This window comes from Athalia rosae, chromosome 4 (genome assembly GCF_917208135.1).
Source record: "Athalia rosae chromosome 4, iyAthRosa1.1, whole genome shotgun sequence".
Taxonomy (NCBI): domain Eukaryota; kingdom Metazoa; phylum Arthropoda; class Insecta; order Hymenoptera; family Athaliidae; genus Athalia; species Athalia rosae.
This window is the reverse complement of record NC_064029.1, coordinates 19,594,597-19,614,218: the sequence shown is the minus strand read 5'-3', so window position 1 is coordinate 19,614,218 and position 19,622 is coordinate 19,594,597. Positions and strand designations below refer to the sequence as shown.

Genomic DNA, 19,622 nt, shown 5'->3' with positions numbered 1-19,622 from the left:
AACGCGTTGCCGAATTCGTAATTTGTAAAATACGAATCAACATGGATTTAGCAGGCAGTATTACTTCCAACGCCTTTTTTTTAAATTATACATTTAGTTGATCTAGTTTGTAAGAATCGAAATATGAATAATTATCGAGTTACCAAACTGGAAATTCGTTACTTACAACTTGCATTTTATTTTTTATAGAACCAAGCATTAGAAATAACGCTAGCCAAATCAATTTAAAAGTCCCATTAGCGCGTTTTATTTAAAATCCTTGGTCTCGAGGGCGCAAACTACCGGTTGATAAGCAAATTAATTAATATCTGCGGACGACAAATGGTAATGTAGATGGGTAATCTTCAACTACCCTCAACGAACCTTCAGCTTCAGTCAGCGCTCATCCGTTCGACTTGGATATGCATTGATCTCAATGCGTTGGTACGTACGTGACATAACCAATCCTACAAGAATTATCACGTGCAATCACTCGATTTCAGTAGATCGTGCCGTTAGCCAACAGATTGAAATCTGGCGTGATTAAAATACTGCAAATTTTTGTACCTTTGATATTTCAAAGATTGATATAAGAATTATCACAAAATGGGAAAAAGGAAAAATGTGGATGATTATTATCTACCAAAGAAAAAACAAACGCAAGAGACTATGAACTCCAATAATCATGAGATTGAGGGTGAGCCAAATTCGCCAAATAATGCAGTTGTAAAATCTGATCATTTAAACGGTACAAATCTATCTATCAAAGACGTCAAAAAAAAAACCAATTTGTCATTAGAAGAAAAACAAATGAAGACACCTAAAAAACAGCAGGTGAAAAAAGAATCGAACACTCTGCTAGCGATGCTTAATGCTAGTAGCAGCGATTCTGATGACTCCGATGATCAGCAAACCATTGTGAAAGAGGAACCTCAAAAGTCACCCAGTAAGCGACATTCCAGAAAAACTCAAAGATTAAGAGTCAGTGAGACTTTTACTTCAAGTGATGAGGAGAAAGCATCAAAAAAAACAAGTAGAAACAAATTGAGGGATTCCCAAAACTTGGATCTAACAGAGGAAGCTAAGGATATAGAGGAGTTGTTATCCATGACAGAAGAAGACGATCATCTACCTCAAGAGACTATGGAAGTAAGTCGGCTCCATTTTTCATAATTACCTCCAGTACTGCTTACCGCTTTTACCTATATTGACTGATCTCATAATGCCATAACAAACATTTGCCCAAACTGTAGTACTATTTGGTTAATTCTGTATATATACTTTTGATTGAAAATGAAATGATACTTTTTTTTTTATTACAGAAAATGAAAAACTTGCAAGTATTATTGAAGCACACCGTGCCTCCACAGCATATGATAGAATCCTCTGCTGGTGCTCGAGGTCCAACACAAGTCCAAAGAGAAACTATCGAAAAACTAGGACCAATTAAGTATGGCAAATATACTCCAGAAGAAGATAATATTATCGTTCATAATTGGAAATCATTTTGTAAGGTAATTCAATTAATATTTCTCATTAACTTTTAAATCGTAAATAACATATCAATCATACTTTTGTATTTATAAGTTGTAACCTACAATTAGTTTTCTTTGACAGTAATGAAAATTTTGAAGACTGGTTTTTTTTTTATCAGGACCACAATTGGGACACAAGGGATGTCAAACCTTTTTTATACATGAGACATCTGCATGGTGGTTGTTTTATAAAATACGATCAGAGACAGAAATTTGTTCAATATTTAGCTAATGGACTACCATGGAGAACGCTGTATAGCGTTTACTGGAGATTTAGAACTTTATATTACCCACACATCCGAACAAAGTAAACTTTCCTAACCAACGTTATTATAAATGTGTATTTGTACGGCCATTACAAAACTGATATGCTTACAGTTACACTGATAAAGAAGACAAGCTAATACTAGCTCACATGGAAAAGAATACTACTTACAATGAGAAAAATGTCAGGAAATTTGCCGAATTAGCTAAGATTTTGAATCGCACAAGAGCCTCTGTGTGGCGTCGCTACCAATTGCTGAAAAAGAAGAAAATATCTCGGAAGAGTCAGTACCAATATCCATCTTTGGCCTGAAGATATTTCAAGTTTTTCTATCCAAATTTTATTTTTTCCAATCATCTTGTCTCAACAGTTTCCGTCGACAACAGGTTACTATAGCTGCCTATAGTAAAAACATCATCTGACCTTACATAGAGTTATAAGTCTTATGATCAGATTCATTACAAACACTTACTCATTTTTTCACAGTATGTTCGTATTGAGCTTGTAACATGCATATTTGCTGTGTCTCTATGTATGTATACTATATCATTCTATAATAGTGTTGTGATGATATGAATGCCATAATTATATTCAACAGAATAAAAAATGTGCTAAGAGGAAATCATTTACATGCCTTTTGGTTGATATCAATTCACGTATTACGAAGATTCCGCCTCTTGACTCACGATAACGCAATGCTCAATTTCAAAACAATACAAAATTTTCAAAGTATTCACACTAGCATTGCTAATAAATGAAAGGAGCCTGTACTACAAAACTCAAATTACAAAAATTTCTGTTTTCCAGAAATAAAATGGGATTCGCGTTTCGTGAAGAATTACATAGAGAACTTGATGCTGTTAACTGTGAGTGACGATTTCAGACAGTTGAAAAATTTAGACATACCGCTTGTGATATGGGAAAAATTATCGGACAAACTTCAGGTAGACAAAAACCAATTAAGAAGTTTTTGGCAGAAGAAGTTACACATGCAGTTGTTTTGCGATCAGCCTATTTACCTGAATGATGTAAAAATTAAGCTGATTGAATTGTGAGTTGACTTCATCTACAAATGGAATCATTCCAAGTACATTACTTATGATTGAATTTATCAAATTTGTCAAGCTTCTACATAACGGGTGCAACTGAATGGAGCGAGATCAAATGGCCTGTCGTAGCAAAACTTTTCGACGGGATGACATCAGCATTTTTGTGTGAAATCTTTTGCAACCTTGTCACTGAAAGCAAAGTTGAGGGCATGGATTTAGCAGGTATGTAAAAACTATTAATTTTCCGCAGTTTGTTACTTATGTTCCTATGACTTGGAGTTCAACAATTTTTCCCATTTCATTTGTGTGACACAAAATTATTACTGTGAATGAATTTTTAGATGTCATTGAGAAGTTGCACGATTACAAAATCCGAGAACTACGTTCTAGTGATACTGATAAATGTCTCCCGAGAATCGTTCTTCAGAATGGTACAGTTAAATTATTAGATGTGATATCGAAGCCTAATCGCTCAAAATCGGCTAAAGACGTGGCTTTTTATTCTTCGACTTTTGTTAAATGTGATAATGAGTGACGTATTTTTGTAAAATCTTTTTGTGAAACTACCTGTATTTGAGTTGATTATTATACTTTGTGATCGAAAAAACTTGGAAAATTGAATAAATCTTAAGTTTACACGCCAAACATTGAGGCAAAATCCGGTAAAAAATGGTAGATCTTTCACCATGAAATCATTTACGGTTGAAACAAGTGAGAAATAATACGTTCAATGACAGTTTGGCAGTCATGATTTACGTGTACAATAGTTAAATGATGAGTGTCATCAAACATGATGTATTTGTAATCGAAAGAAGCTTTATTTATTCCTCAGAAATTAGGTCACAAAAATTAAACCGAATAATTGTATTACAGACTGATTAGATTTCATATAAATTTGACACATCGCAATTCTGGCAAGTTGCGACTTTAATAATCCTGCCACTTCATAGGTGGATAGAAATGTTTCAATCGTTTTCACTTTCAGAGTCTTTTTGGAGTGTCAAGAGCAAGATTTCGTTTCGTCTCTTTTTCGATTGCCCTTTCTTTTGCTTTTTGGTAAAGAGGTACAAGTTTGCCTTCCTTTGCCAACAATTTAAGTAATTCCATTATCAATGGTAGATAGTTGTGTTTTCTCCTAATATTTTCAATTTGATACCTCTTCGATTTACTAAGTTCTTCCTCGATTAATGACTGCAAGCGTGCAATTTCTGCAGGATTGGATGATCCAACTGCAGCTTTTTGTCGCTCATATAACAGTCTTCTATCCGATACAAGCGCCATCAAATTAAAGTGGATCTCCCCTTCGTTGTACCTAAGATAAGTCGTTTAGTCATTTTCAATCAAACTGGATCTCGATTTCAATTCTAGAAATCTAATGAAAATTTTTAATATCATCTTAGATTAATGGAGAGTCTAAAAATAAAACAATGCAGTTTAATTACTTGTTAATTCGTTTCTGGATTATTGGTTTGGCTGCCTGAACCCATTGATCACCGGCAGGGCACAGTCCAAGATCTACTGGCCCATCTTTGAGGCCATCCAATTCGTAGAGACGACCTTCAATGGGCAAATAACTGACAAAGTGGAAAACATCCTCATCTTTTGACGCATGTCTGGAATCGTACTCAAACAGAGTTTGCCTACAATTTTTCAATTTTGGATGAATTCTGTTATAGATACTCCTAAAGTAATTAGTCATATTTCAGAAGTAACATGCATAATCATACCTAGAAAATGAATTATGGACTTCCCTAATAACGTCACAATTGCTCAAAGCCAGACCTCGCATATTTGCATCAAAGCTCTGACAGAAATTTTTAAAGTCTTCGAGCGTAGTACCTAGTGATACATCAGCATGCTTGCAGTTTAATAGAACACTTAGAATCGCTTGTGTTGCGCAGGCATTGTTTATTACCTATGAAATAAATGTCAGTTGTAAATAATGAGCCGAAATTGAATTTTATGAATGATTACACTGATTTAAAATGACATATTTTACATTTATTGACCTATTGGATATCTGTAATTCACTTTACCTGTTTTGCAAAAAATATTTTTTCCAATCTATTATCCTGCACAATATTGCCTGAGGGTTCATCGTCTTGAACCCACTTGAATAAGAAAATGAGTCCATGAATGGGTCTGCAAACAGGAAATGTGTGAAAAAAATGACAAATTTGGAGTGCGAAGAATATTTTTTGTAGAATCTGAAATATTTCGTGTATTGGCTTACTTCAAGTTTTCGAATTGCTCATCATCCAAACTCCAAAGTTCTTCAACTTGCGCCCCTTTTACACCTGTAAACAATAAAATGATGTATTTGCCAAGGAAAAATACAAACTCATCGCTAAAATGTCATGAAAGAACTTGGTTGTAATGGTACCTCAAGATTGCTAGAAACCCACAATATACTGACCAATTGAAAAAGTTAAGAGGATAAAATATTGCAATTCGTAAGGAAACCTTATTTACCAAATTCTTTGATTAATTCCGTGAAAACTCCAGGATCACTTTCGATGAGGCACCAATTGCCAGCAGAGTCCGCCATGGCTTTTATTGATCATCGAATTATTTGATGTAGGCAGAGCCCCGCATTGTTGGCGCCAGTGTAGTGGCAGTTTATGAAACATGAAGTAACGTGAAGTAACCGCAACCACCGGACTTGGCAGCGTCAAATAACGTTCTGCAGTGCGTACAAGCTAGATCTAGCACCCATTAGCAGTGTCAATGTCATACCTAGTCATACACGTTTTGAGACAGTTCACAGATTTTTATATAACTTAAGTCATCCATATTCTAGTACTTCAATCTTGAAGGTTATATCATTACGGATCTCAATCACTGATGCAGTGATCTCAATACAGACTGGTTGTAATGTATGCATAGTTAGTATACGAATGTGAGTGGAGGTCCGATCGTTACATTTGAATATTGAAGGGAGTACTGACATAAGGCAATCATCATTCCTCATCCGCAATTTGCTACAGGTAAATTGGAGACCGTCTATATCATTGAACAAATAGTACCAATCAGTTCCTTGCATTATCATAATGTGATTTATTTTTTTGCCTAAAATTTTAATGTGAGTTTTGAGCATGGACCGTCCTAAATCCATGGTCTTGAAGCCATGTGGACGGACGTAACGTGACCTTGGAAGTCAGTCGAGATCAAATGTCTTACGTCAAGAAAAATCATTAAACACGTTCTTCATGGGTTGACGTATAAGTATAGCCAGAACTAATGAATACTGAACTCTCCCACATGTATAGAGTCAGTGCTAATGAATGACAGAAAAATGATGCAACCATCTCAGATGTTTGACAATACCCCTACTTTCTTTGAACTGCAGTAATAACTTTATACTACAGTTGTCTGCAGAATTATATTAACTAATCAAGTGATAAGCGGAATTCAAAATAATTCAATGAATGTAGATGTAGGATTTTTTTCTTACACCAACTAGTTGCAAGGTATACGAATGAGATAGCACATATATGTATAGCACACATGCAAACTCATCAGCAACAGTAACATTCCATTTCTGCTCTGTCAAACACAAAATCAAATTTCATAACTAGAGGAAACTCAACTGCAAGTCATAAAACTCGCAATAACTTTATCTCTGGTTTGTATTTTTCATTAGAGAGGAGTAGAAACGATAATAACAACACATTGTGATTACAATGGCTGACCAAAAGGTTGAAATATATGATGAAACAGCGGGAGAAAAGTTATCCAGAAAAATGAGAGAATCTCCGTTTGTGGTTGCTGGTAAAATTGAATATACATCGATCATTATTTTATCAACATATTTCAATTCTGCTCAATAGTATTTATCTTTGACACCATACTAATGAGTCTAAAATTGAAATTTGAATGCTCTAGTAAACGATGTAACATGAATGGTTAATCCATTTATGCTTGCCTTCTCATTTAGGTGTAGTTGGGCTGATGGCTGCTTGCGGACATGGAGCTTACAAATACAAACACAGAGGTGCAATGTCAACCTCAGTTTACCTTATGCAACTCCGAGTGACAGCGCAAGGAATCCTCATTGGATGTATTACTGTTGGAATGGCATGGTCGATGTTCAACCAATTACTCAAACATAAAAAACCTGAACAATAAAAATTCGTATGATCTAGTTGCAGGTATCGACAAATAGGTAGATTGAAAAACTCTATGAAAGCAAATATTTTTTTAGAGTTTGGAAAAAATTAGTCTCAATTATTTAATTTCATAACACTAGGAAAATTATTATTCGTAATTTTCAATTTCGTCATTCATTTATCCTTATTGGAATATTAGTTCTACAGGGACAATATGTATGAACTGGGCACTCTGTACGCCTGACTAGCGTTAACTTGACGTGCACGGCATATGGGGAGGCCAATTTCGAGATATTGTCCCTGTATATTGCATATAAAGATAGTAGATGATAGTAGTTTGAATTTCAAATCACTTGTCTCATCAACACACATGAGCATCTTAGATATTTTAACTGGAATAAATTTGTGAATAATGATGAAGCGTGAACTAAACTTGTTAAGGCTGGACCTTTTCTTGCACAGGATGAGAATATGGGGCAGAGGGGTAGATTTTTTTTGGTGAATTGTACTAGTAAAAGAGAAACACTACAAGTTTTGGTAATATATCGTGCATATTGCGGTAATTTACTGACTTAATTGATTTATTTTGATTGTAAGATTTTCTAGCAATGTGAAAGCTCATGTATGAAAAGAATCCCAAGCTATGGATGCATAGCCATTCGTAATTGTAATACACAGAATGTACTGTTCAACAACACAAAAATGTTATTAGTTATCGAAGAATTTACTGTTCCATTATTTTGTTACATATAGGCTTACACCTTTGCTTCCTAAAATAACAATATCATATGATACGAATATAAGTGGTATCGAAGCCATATGTATCTGTCTATGAAAACACTTAGATATTTGATGTACTTTATTGAAGAGTACAAATTACAGTACGATTGAACTACAGCTGCTGGCGTTCTAGATATACCGAACGGATTGATAGAAATCTGAACACAAGGGGGTTTGTTATCTTGTAAATCCATTCTAATGAAACTCTAATCCTGGGTACTAGGTATGTATGATACAAAATAGTATTTGCATAGTAATAGCTATCATATTCATCATCTTTCATAAGATGAGTCCACACGTATCGTCATCAAATTGTGAATGGTTTTAAGGTGCAATTTCATGCTGACGCTTGATGCAAATTTTTGGCGTCAAATATAGTCAGGTGGTATCATTTCGACAGATGTGCCATCGAAATTATAATCCACTCATTATGATCATCTGTGATCATAATTACAGATTTATTTCAAATTTTTTCCCGGTTCTTTTATCAACGTTTTAATTAACGTATCTCTCCAAGGCCCTGAAGACGCCGCATGGTACGCAACCAAAGTCATAGCATCCCAGATTAATTCCCAAATTTTCTCCAATTTTTTCCGATTTTTTTTTCAATTTTTTGAAATATTTTTCATTTGTGCCGGCCCTGGGTGGGTGCGGGCCCCGAAAATTAATTGTCCGGCACTTCTTTGAGGCCCCGCCCACCGTGAGTACAGCTAGCGCCATGTGACGGCATTTTCGTGAACTAAAATCCCAAGTTTCTTGTCCCTTGACGTCAGGCCATGTAATGCGGGTCGGAGATGTATAGCGTTGACTGATGATAACTATCTTCTATCTGAAGCAATCTTCAGTCAACGTGATTGGCGTGTAATGCGGGTGCATCTAACATTAGGCGCTCGGAAAAAGGTCAATACCTTTCCGGTTTGTTCGGAGAAAAGACAAAACTTTTGCCGTTTTGAGATTTTAGTTCAGGAAAATTCCGCCACATGGCGCTAGTTGTACTCGCGGTGGGCGGGGCTTAGAGAAAAAAGGCGGGTCTTAAAAATAGTGCCGGACAATTCATTTTTGGGGCCCGCACCCACCCAGGGCCAGCATAAATGAATAAAATTTCAAAAAATTGAAAAAAAAATCGGAAAAAATTGGAGAAAATTTGGGAATAAATCTGGGATGCTATAACTTTAGTTGCGTACCATGAGGCGTCTTCAGAGCCTTGGAGAGTTGAGCGAATTAAAAAATTGATTGAAAAACCTAAAAAAAATTAGGAATAATGAGAAAAACTTGGGAAAAAATTTGGAATAAATCTTTGATTATGATCACAGATTATCATAATGAATGGATGATCATAATTATCCATTTATAACTTCGATGGATAAATCGTTGAACGCCCCGAATGGATGAGAATTCGAGGAGTGCAGTTGAATGTGAGTGGAGATCCTAAAGGCGCTTCCAGTGTCCGAGAACCATGAGGGAAGATGGAAATGGGACGAAATGTCAAATGTCAAAACACGCCAACATGGCGGAACAGAATGACAGAAGTCAGCTACCACCGGGCTGGGAATGCAGATACGACGTTCGTAGTGGTCGACCGTAAGTAAAATATTGCAAACTTTCAATAAAATTGTACTCCGTTTATTTCTGGGTATGTACTTATTTCTATAAAACGGTTATACTGCTGTATCCGTGATCGGATAATTCACGCATCAATGATATCGTTCTATTTTCATGGCAGAATGTTACATCACTCTATATATAATAATCACTATGCATGAGTAATTATTTCATATAAAATGATCACCCAATAAAGTGATCCTCGTTGAATTTTCCAGCTACTGGTATTAATCTGAGTTTAAAATTTTTCTTTGTTATCATTGCTTGCTCAACTTTCAGGATTATCATCTATAATCTATGAATATACATAGTATGTATTTGTATAGCACTTCATAAAATGTATGTCGTACAGTATTATGATTAAACGTACTTCCACTCATAATCCACTCGTCAGATATTGATATCATAGATTATTTTCATAAATAATTATCATGTTAAGTTACAAAAGTGTGTTATTGTATGAAAATAATACTTCTCTTGACTGAAAATAAAGTTTATCACATTGGTTTAGTCAAGTGATATTTGTGCCAATGCATCGAAGATTAATTTATGGTTTAAAATTACTTTCTTTATTCCATAGATATTACATAAACCATTTCAACAAGTCGACGTCATGGGAGGATCCACGAGTACGATATTGGCAATATGCTCAGTACACGCAGGCACAAAACTCTGTCGCACCCAGCCCAGCTACTTCTACCACCATACCTGAATCTATCCCAATGCAGGTCAGTTCGATGATTATTATAACATATTGGTGCATCTTGGGCTGTGTTATCTAAAAAATTGACGTAACCCTTTACCATGTGTACAATAATCGATTTCATTGATGTTTTATAAAATTCTATTAAAACTACATTGATGTAATAGCGTATATTATTCAATCACTGGAACAAGTTACATATCAATGTAGTAAATATTATAACATTCAGGGTGATCTGTTGTTTGATTCTTCTTTCTAAAGTTCAAATTCTGTTAACTATTGGAGATTGGTGCGAATGAAAAAGCCCCCAAAATGGGCAATCCATCTATGTATTTAACATCTGTCATTTTGTTCCTCTTCAATGCTCGTTCATTTGAATTAGTTCCAAAGATGTAAGCTTTGGAGAATCAAAACTTGAGATGGGTTACCCTGCATCAATATTAAATATGAAGATTTCGAGATGTAAATACGACCCTGTAGAGCATATCAATTTAATTTGTGATACATTTAATGTTGCTCGCACGCCGCTTTGGGATTTACTAAATAAAATATAATGCGACAACAGAACAGTGGAGGTGGAGGTGGAGGTGGTAGTTATCTGGTTTACGCAGGAGCCCATAGGGCACCTCAGGTGTATCCGACACCATCGCCTTTTCGTAATCCACAACCTGCATTTTTATCGCCAGGTGCACAGGTGGGTTGAGCATAAAAAAAAAACCGAACTTCTTATAGCGTATGGTGGTAGTTTCCCAAAAATCCATGCAACCGTCAGGCCTCCTAGTTGGTTATTACTTCTGATTTCTGTCCTCAGTTCTCATTTTGTTATCTTTACCACCAGCAAAATTACAACATTCTTTCATACCTGTCTTACTAAATTAATACTCAAGTAAAACCTTGCACAATTCAGATATTATGTGATCATTTTGTACGCAATTTGTACATTCCGCTTGCAGCAAGCACATCAACGTGACAGACTTCCTTGTAATTTTGTGTCTGTCAGTGAGTTATTATCACTGCCACCTCTATTCTGTGAACATGTATGTATCTATATGTGTCTACTTGCAACGTGTACTTTGAAAAGAGTAGGTCCAACTATCCATGGCTTTTGTTAAATATTTTTATCTATCTTTAAACAAAAAAGTCATTGAGAATACTTTGAGGACATAGCTCTTGGTACTGACTGAAAACCTGCCAATAAATTTTTTCAAAGACTTACAATTAGATTGTGGTCTCTCACCAACGCTTATGTCTTGCCTAGCGGCTTATGTGCCAGGCAATTAATATAATTTCTGGTCGCTCATGGTGTTAGAATAACTAAGGCCAGAATGGTATTGCAATTTTCAAAAGACAAGTCTCCTCAAAGTATCTGCTATACAAATTTATGTACATATACATATGAAAAATCTATGTCAAATCACAGAAACGTTACATATTATTATTGAATGTATTCATCCAACTTTTTTCTTTATGGTGTTCCGCTGAATGTTTATTACTATATTTTGGCTTTATCTGGCATTAAACTTACCGCTAGTCCGGAAGCATAAATAACTATGAAGGAAAAATACCTTTTATCAAGGTAGATGATTTATGAACAGTTCTCGATGATTAAAACGTCGGTTTTTGCATATCTTGATGACTGTTTAAAGGTTTTTTTCTGGTAATAATGTCCACTGGGAGCCCTGAACTGTAGCACCCAATTCATTGAACTTATTGTAGGCATAAATAAAAAATATTCCATATTCGAAATTATGTGGTTACTTGTGGGTATACAGTCAGTTTATGTTGAAATGTTGAAATTGGATACCTATATCTAATACAATTAGTCTTACCATCTACAGATGTAATTGGTTCAGAAAATTGATGTGATATTTAAGGTTGAGGGTGTTTTTGAATGTATTCGCACGTACGTGAGAATCTTGCTTCTTCCATCAGGACTCAAACTCATTTTCTAAATTATATAGGAATTCAAAACTCCTCTCTCCTCACGATCAGTCAGTGCTATGACGAACAGACTTGGCGACATCACAATTGGTTCACCAACCCCTGTAAGGAATACAGAAACCAGTTTGATACAGAACGTGGACACAGAAGTTCAAGTGGCAAAGATCAACGCCATGTTCCCTACAGTTTCAGATACTCACATTCGTCTGTTATTAAAAAAGTAAGTTTTTTACGACTACTTCCTATTCAAAAATCATGATATTTTCTGTACAACATATCCATTAACACAAGTGATCGTTCATTATTTTGATCAGTGTTATTGTTTCAACTACATGGGAAAAAAATTACTGTGCTTTCTGAACTCTTTTACTGGTCCATTTACACCAATCACAGCTCATTTTGTAATGCACCTTTCAATTATCACTTCACTGCACTTTTGGCATTTACTTATAAGCCGCAATTAACAACTGTACTAATCAAGTAATTTTCCTAAATGCCACGTGATTTGAAAGAGTTTGTAAAATTTTTATATATTTGAATAAAGGTCTTTCTCCTTGATGATCATTTAAATATCTTTGTCATAACAGTCTCAGTCAGATTGTATGAAAATTTTAGTTGAAGAATGATTCACATGGTAACAAGGTTTTAATTCAATTGACAGTTCCTGTAACAAGATTCAAGTTTTATCGGATCGAAAACTGTTAGCTAGTCCCACGACCTAGGAGTACATTTTATTATATCAGGGCTGCCTGCAGCTTGAGAGGCGATAATCTAGAATTTTTCACACAAGCACAACAAATAATACTTTAACGGGGCTTCTAAATTAAAGTTCTGTTGGTATGCTTCTTTACAAAGTAGCTTTATTTTAATGGTCTCTACTCCCTGATACATGAATCACATAGTAATTTCATTGACAAATTTTGCGTCTAACATGATGTAAGTAATGAAATTTTGTCAAGAATGATAGTAATACTCAAACGTAAATCAGCCAAAATTTTAACGTTATTGCAGCTTTATTCTTTTAAAGGTGCTAACCAAACGCTAACCGAAATGTGCACGCTTCTGTACATATAAGTATATGTATATCACTGACAATGAGACTTGTAAATATAAGCTTTATTTTGAGCGACAAACATGAACTGTAACGATGTGTGAATTGAAATATTATTATTTAATATTGTTCTTTAATAGTCTTAAGAATACAGGAAATGCAGTCTTTGAAGGAAGACAAAAGAGATTCATCGTTGGGTCCATGAATATGTAATGGAAATGTCTCTGCCATCACTTGTTGACGTGAGCTTTCTTATTTAACGAACAAATGACTCTCTTGCAAGCTGCCCTGATTAATAACACATAAAATTATTATACCTGTGATGCAATCAGAACATGTTTCAATTATATTCCTATGTTTCAATTCTGTCCTAAGGTTGTAGCAAATCTCTTTCAGGTACCATAACAGAGCAGCAGTAGTAGTGAGTGCACTCCAGGTTGAAAAGCATCCTCTATGCGCCCCAGGACCCTGCACACCTTTGGCGGTGCATGCGCCTCAATCTATACCGAGATGGCGTCTTCCAGCGCACGCTATACATGCTGCGCTGACTTTAAGTCCACCTCGAGGGGTCAGGCAACCCCCTCACTCCCCAAAAATGAAACTTAGGTTCCTATACATATTTTCAGTCTCACCCAGTCTGGATGCTCGATGTCAATATATCTTATTTTGCTGTAAGATTGGGAAATATACTCGAATAGCTCTGCGTTACCTCTTGTAGCAATCACCTGACTGGCTGGCACTAAAGGCTGTCAAACATTCTTTTTAAGCTTTTGTTACAGAGGTATGAAACCCATTGTACTTGTTGCCTTATTCATCGAATTTTTGTTCAGGCCAAGATCTCTGACAAAAACTTTACTTGTGATTCACATCAATTGAGCATTTGCTACAAAGTATTTTTCCCATGAATGAGCATACAATTCGTTTCAGCGCAGGGTAGCTATAGCATGAGTCCAGAGTCGCTGCTCTAAACTTTGTGTAGGCAGGACGTTGTATGTGATATTTTATGAGCCCAAAAGTATGACAAGTAGAATCAAACCACAAATGGTTTTCAAACAAGTCAAAAAATTTATGGCATAAATAATCGTTTAGAGCACAAACGCAACATAAGATATCATCAGTGACCTGTATTCCAATATTTTCGTCAGTAGATTAGTTTAGACATGAATTGGTTTTCTCATGGTTCAAAGTATATAATGTAGGAATCTTTTACTTTGTTAATATTGATTTCTATTATGAATTCATATCTTTTTCTTTTATTAATTTCAGTTATCTCATCGTTTACCATATCTAAGCATTGAGTAATTATAGTAATTACTCAAAGCTAAGAATCCTGTCATAGGTTGGTTCGTTTTTCACATATTCAGTTTAATTTGTTTTTATTGGTGATGGTTATTTTCGTTCAATGAACTAGTTCCTATTGCTCTATATTAGTTGTAGAATAAAATATGAATGAGTTTTATGAAATATCAAATAATTGTCAGGCTGTCGAAACAAAGATCTAATGATAGTAGATCAATATTTCACCATTTTACATCTCAAATTTGGTAACTATGAAACTCAGTCATTCGTTAATTATAAACTATTAACACAGCATGACTGTATGTGCATGTGCGTTGTATCCACAAAAAAAACCTAGTTAATGTGACTTAAAAAAGAAAACAAATACATATACCGATGATATCAAGTGAATGCAACTACTTCAAATGCCTGCTGTTAAATAGTGTCTTGTGAATGGTGGTCGTATTTCCGTCAATCACATGTGCATACCATGTTAGATGAAGTCCAATATCGTATCTATTCTTTGAAATATATTCAATCTTTAGTTATGCTATAATATAATTGCTCATCTTTATGATGATTTCAACTAGACTGTAATCCATACACCAGAATAAGTATTACATTGGACTTCAATTATGAAGTAGAGCAGAATATTGGTAAAGTCCTACGAATAGTATGTTGTTTGTTAGGTAGCTAAAATTGAATTGTATTGTAATATGATGGTGATAGAAAAGGATATGGGCAGCTTAACAAATGCATTTTTTTGTTCAATTTACGGCTAGGTACCTGAAAAATGTGTTTCCAAAAGCGGATGAAACGATTCTGCTTGACATTTTGGAGCAAAGTGATAACAACGTGCAAAAGGCATCAGAGAAATTAATCGAGCTCGGATACGAAAAACGGAACCCAACAGGGCCCTCACAATCATTGTTAAAGCAGAAATCTGCTGAACAGGTAATTTTAATTTCAAAATATCAATAGTGACAACTAAGATGAAGTTTTCATAATTCGTAATTAGGTATATATGTTATCTTCGTTTCCAGAGGCGCATAGAACAACCAACCCCAACTCCGCCACCACGAATGAGAAGTATTGAGGAAAAAAATAAAAGTTGGTAGCTTTCTTAAATATTGGTTCTTTTTTGATTTGTGTTTTTATTGTTACTTACATGCAGATTGTTAATTACAGTGAAGGGCCGGTTGATGGAAAAGTACAAGTCAGTACCAGACAAAGTAATAATGCTAGCAATGGACAGTGTTGATTATGATGAAGAAAGAGCGATGCATATCTTGGATATTATGGTTGCTGAGGAAGCGACCCAAACGCCACGCACATCCAGCGGTCACAGGTATTTTTGTTCAAATATTGATGCATACTTAATTGCTAGACTTGTCTCAATGTTGTTATTATTATAAATAGCAACAGAAGTGACGAACAAAAGGGCAGACCTCCAGTTACAGAAGCGATAAAATTAACAGCCTCGCCTGTTAAGAAAGTCAAGGATACTGACGTTGAGAAAATCAAACGTCCAAAGAACAAGAATGACGTACCAAAGTGAGTATTATTTGTAGCTATCTCAATTGTATCGTTTTAACAGTTCTTTGCGGAGGAATATTATGTAAATCACAATTAAATGTTTTTAGGATATCACGGGGAACCAGTACTACAGAAGACAAGGAATACAAGTCTCCGTACTTGACTAGACCTACCGGGCCCAATGCAGACTTACCGAAGGGGGCAAATAATGAATTTTTATTGTAAGTAACATCAAAATATTAATTTCAGTTGGTTGTGTCACGAAGTGGTCTTCCATTAGATAGTCACTTAAAAAGTATCGATCAAGATTAGAAATTATCAAAAGCAATATCAAAAGCAGAATACGTATACAGTCTGTTGGAACTTGAATATTTATACTTCAGGCCTGACTATGCTCCATGGACTGGCCCAGATGCAACAATATTAACACCTGAAAAAAGGTCAGTGGCAGTTGGACCAAACAGATCATTGGTAACTGGAAGCTGCATAAAGGGACTTGGGCCAAATCCTGATCTTAGAAAGGGTCCCATGAGGGGCCTAGCGCAAGGTTCTATTTATTCTCAACGAGATGTCACCAATTCCGAGAGCCGGGGAAAATGAAACATGTTTAACTGTTTCTTTTAGACAAATAATTGAGCATGGAATCTGAAGTAATGGCTGCTACTCACAACTTCTCAACATACTAAAATGTATAGCCAATTATTTAAACCTCGTTAACCTTGAAAACTGTTAAATTACTTGGTGCATTCCAACAGCTGGCGTTACATGCTTTTATACGAAACATACACATGTAGCTGACAGGCTATTTCAGTAATGAACGAATCTCCGCCATTATTGACACCTTCCATTGCTCGATTTTTAGCCATGGAATTTTCTTTCTTTGAAAATGAATTGTTTTTGATAAATATTCTTCAAAAATTTTATGGTGTCTCTCTTATCATTGGTGACATTCAAAATTTCGCGATTGCGAGCTTATATTGTCTTTCTGTTCTATATAACACTATAATGTTTCTGTCTTGTTGTTACGTTACAGTTATTAGAAGATAATTCTAAATATGTTATTATTTTTCATTACTTGATACCGTTATCGTATTAAATTGTTTTCATTCATATTCTTAATACTTTTTTTTCAGCTTTACGTAGAAAATATTCATACTGATAACGACGAACACTTTTTGCCCTGTTAAAAATATCAAACTATAGAAACACCGTGCAAACCAGTAGTATTCGAGTAGCTGTGTATGGATCTGAAGAATTCATAACACATTACTCAGTAGAAAAGTTATAGTTTTTGAAAGCTTACAGATTTAGTGGATGTAAAGTGCACGTGATTAATCTTATCCTAGTTTTGGGAGCCCATAGCTGAAATCAGCAAATTCAGTTGAATGAGGAACATCCAATAATCCGTTAGAAAAATTTTTTAGGCATCACGCCAAATAAATTCTCCGATTCACTAACATAAATATGATATGGGTGGGTCTTACTTATGCAGTACGATCTCTTGATGATTTGTTAGGATTCGTGTCTCATAATGCACCAGATTATCTTTTGAGTCTTTGACAATTGTTGCGTAAAGATAGGTTTTAGACATACTTGTATACATATCCACAAAATTTGGTAATAGGAGAAATGGTGAAGATTGTCAATGGAAAAACCTTTTTGAAAACGTGTAGTGTAATATTAACATTGCTAATTAGATTACTGTCCCGTGAAAGAATTGTTAATGAGACTGTGGGAAAATATTAGTCGTAAATTTGTAATTAAGTAAGAACGCAATCCCTCCTCCTCTAAATTAAAAAAGATCTGAAAAACCAACCTGTGGCTAACACTTTTTCATTATTCGAGAGTATGAAAATGTCCGTCAGAAATTAATTGTGCAAAAATGTTTTGGTGTGATTACGAAATGATTGAGCAACTGCGAATCACGAATGAGTCGAATACAGAAAAATGAATTTTATCTGATTCAATTCTATCATAATTGGGTGCAGCTGTGAACAAGGAACTTTTCATGTCTGTTGAAATCTTGCCTCCATAAGTAAATGGTACATAAAATGAGTGAAAATGGGTACTTGATTCAGACTATCTGACTAAGTCATCCTATCCAAAGCCATAAAGTAATTCATATTGGTTTTCTGAAAAAAAAGTTCTATTTTGCCAAAAATACGTGCTTAAATGTCTGGTTGTTATAGCGATGAAAATAATGTCTTGTTATTGATGATACGACGGTAAATAGTAATACGAATTGTGCCATAGTTAAGAATGATTAAAAGAGAGGTATTTTCTTATCTTTATCCAAAGATAATCCTGCCTTCAGAAATCTTATATAATGTGAATACTGAATAATGAAAAATGGAAGGGCTGTGGCTAAAAAATGTCAGCTGGGAGCTATTTTTATAGCTTTTTTTTCGTTTTTTTGACAGAACTAAGATGGGTGAAATAATATATTTTGACTATGTATTTATGTACTAGTGCATAACCGCTAATTATATAATGGTGTGGGCGAGTTCTTGACATCACGAAAGCTTTTGACAAATTTCTGGATGTGTTTCCTTCCCATTGCATGTAAGTTGATTGCCTTAACATTTCGCTATCGGGCGTTAACGAGTTATTGTTTAGTTATTGTATCTTGGGGTATTGACTGCTTCTTTCTTCAAATTATCGTAATTTGCTAATAATTGATTGTTTTAAAACTATTGAAAAAGGAGTCCTTTTGGTTGCTGGGGTTTCCAAGGTTGAAACTTTGAGGTGCGCACTCACCACATCTTATATATGCCAAGCTTGTTGTTAATTAACTTCTAATTAGAGTTAAAACTAATTAGAATATAAATACATTAGATTCGCACTCAGTCGTATTTTCGTACGCTTAAATAATGATAGCATCCCATTGCAGTTGCAAAAAAAACCCGTTAATTATGAACTCTTATTAATCTCACATGTTTCTTTGCTTCGTTCTATTATTGTTCCAAAATAATTGAACGATTTTAAACTTGTGCAATAATAAGACATAATATGAATAGAATATTTAATTGTTAACAATTATGTACAATTTGTCTTAGTACGTCTTGTGTTGTATTTAAACGTTTGTCAACTTTACCTTGTACCAACTTCCGAAGTTTTCGAATTTTTCATTATATTAACATGGTATACCTATGTAGTTAGATAATATTAAATGTTTTAGATAGGGATGGCGCAAAATGATTTATCTCAGCACCAATACAAAATTTTATTTCAATGAGTGTTTGAATATCACACGGGGCACACTGAGAGCGGTTTACCCTTGGAGCAAACAAATAGGAAGGTCAAAATAGCAGGTGAAACCACACTCGGCGCGCCCCATGGCATCGAGTCAAATCTGTTAATAGAAATTCAGAGGATAATTCAACATATTCATGTAAAAAATGCTGAGTTATGTTTATCAAACCAACGAGAATGTAAAAAAAGATTTGTCACATAAGAAGCAAGAAAGTATTACCACTGAAATATTGTATTCCTAGAAAGCTTTGCCATTTGAACTTTAAGAATAAATAGATAAGTCACTAATTCGGTAGCAATAAATTATAGGGAGTCGAATATATTTGTACCAGTTATCGGAGAGCAAGGAAAATTGTAATTCATTGTACCTATACATATCTGTGCAATAAAGAAGTATTTAATCGTAAATTGATGTATTATTTAGAAATAAAAATGAACAGAATTGAAATAATTATAGATTTACGTGAATGCAAACAACTGAGATGGAGAAGTCGATGAACCCATAGAACGAGAATGTGGCTAAAGTTAAGAAATACATTTGA

The 19,622-nt window shown here is 34.8% G+C and overlaps 4 protein-coding genes across 7 annotated transcripts; 3 read left to right on the top strand and 1 right to left on the bottom strand.

Moving 5' to 3' along the window:
- The first annotated feature begins 89 nt into the window (after window positions 1-89).
- LOC105688443 lies at window positions 90-3,473 on the top strand. The gene is made up of 7 exons (XM_012404784.3): window positions 90-1,128; window positions 1,302-1,493; window positions 1,634-1,821; window positions 1,893-2,062; window positions 2,587-2,830; window positions 2,905-3,050; window positions 3,170-3,473. The coding sequence occupies exons 1-7, from the start codon at window positions 586-588 to the stop codon at window positions 3,361-3,363; spliced, it is 1,677 nt and encodes a 558-aa protein (XP_012260207.2). The 5' UTR covers window positions 90-585; the 3' UTR covers window positions 3,364-3,473.
- A 151-nt stretch (window positions 3,474-3,624) lies between these two features.
- LOC105688444 (ubiquitin carboxyl-terminal hydrolase isozyme L5) lies at window positions 3,625-5,458 on the bottom strand. Its single transcript, XM_012404788.3, has 6 exons — window positions 5,301-5,458; window positions 5,062-5,125; window positions 4,865-4,970; window positions 4,556-4,743; window positions 4,271-4,468; window positions 3,625-4,140 (listed from the first exon to the last, which is right to left on the bottom strand). Exons 1-6 carry the CDS (start codon window positions 5,374-5,376, stop codon window positions 3,810-3,812), a joined length of 963 nt encoding a protein of 320 aa, XP_012260211.1. The 5' UTR covers window positions 5,377-5,458; the 3' UTR covers window positions 3,625-3,809.
- Window positions 5,459-5,522: 64 nt separating this feature from the next.
- On the top strand, window positions 5,523-7,660 carry LOC105688445 (HIG1 domain family member 1A, mitochondrial-like). Of its 2 annotated transcripts, XM_048653561.1 has the most exons (4): window positions 5,523-5,815; window positions 5,916-6,298; window positions 6,472-6,599; window positions 6,766-7,660. In XM_048653561.1, exons 3-4 carry the CDS (start codon window positions 6,512-6,514, stop codon window positions 6,954-6,956), a joined length of 279 nt encoding a protein of 92 aa, XP_048509518.1. In that variant the 5' UTR covers window positions 5,523-5,815; window positions 5,916-6,298; window positions 6,472-6,511; the 3' UTR covers window positions 6,957-7,660. The 2 variants fall into 2 exon arrangements, with proteins under 2 accessions (XP_048509518.1, XP_012260212.2); XM_012404789.3 differs by lacking the exon at window positions 5,916-6,298 and having other exon boundaries at window positions 5,524-5,815.
- A 1,321-nt stretch (window positions 7,661-8,981) lies between these two features.
- LOC105688341 lies at window positions 8,982-19,488 on the top strand. 3 transcript variants are annotated; one of them, XM_012404529.3, is made up of 11 exons: window positions 8,982-9,298; window positions 9,900-10,047; window positions 10,588-10,716; window positions 11,984-12,183; window positions 13,411-13,620; window positions 15,075-15,246; window positions 15,336-15,402; window positions 15,481-15,640; window positions 15,712-15,846; window positions 15,936-16,049; window positions 16,212-19,488. In XM_012404529.3, the coding sequence occupies exons 1-11, from the start codon at window positions 9,174-9,176 to the stop codon at window positions 16,426-16,428; spliced, it is 1,677 nt and encodes a 558-aa protein (XP_012259952.2). In that variant the 5' UTR covers window positions 8,982-9,173; the 3' UTR covers window positions 16,429-19,488. The 3 variants fall into 3 exon arrangements, with proteins under 3 accessions (XP_012259952.2, XP_012259953.2, XP_012259954.2); XM_012404530.3 differs by lacking the exon at window positions 10,588-10,716 and having other exon boundaries at window positions 8,994-9,298; XM_012404531.3 differs by lacking the exon at window positions 13,411-13,620 and having other exon boundaries at window positions 8,997-9,298.
- Window positions 19,489-19,622: the final 134 nt, after the last annotated feature.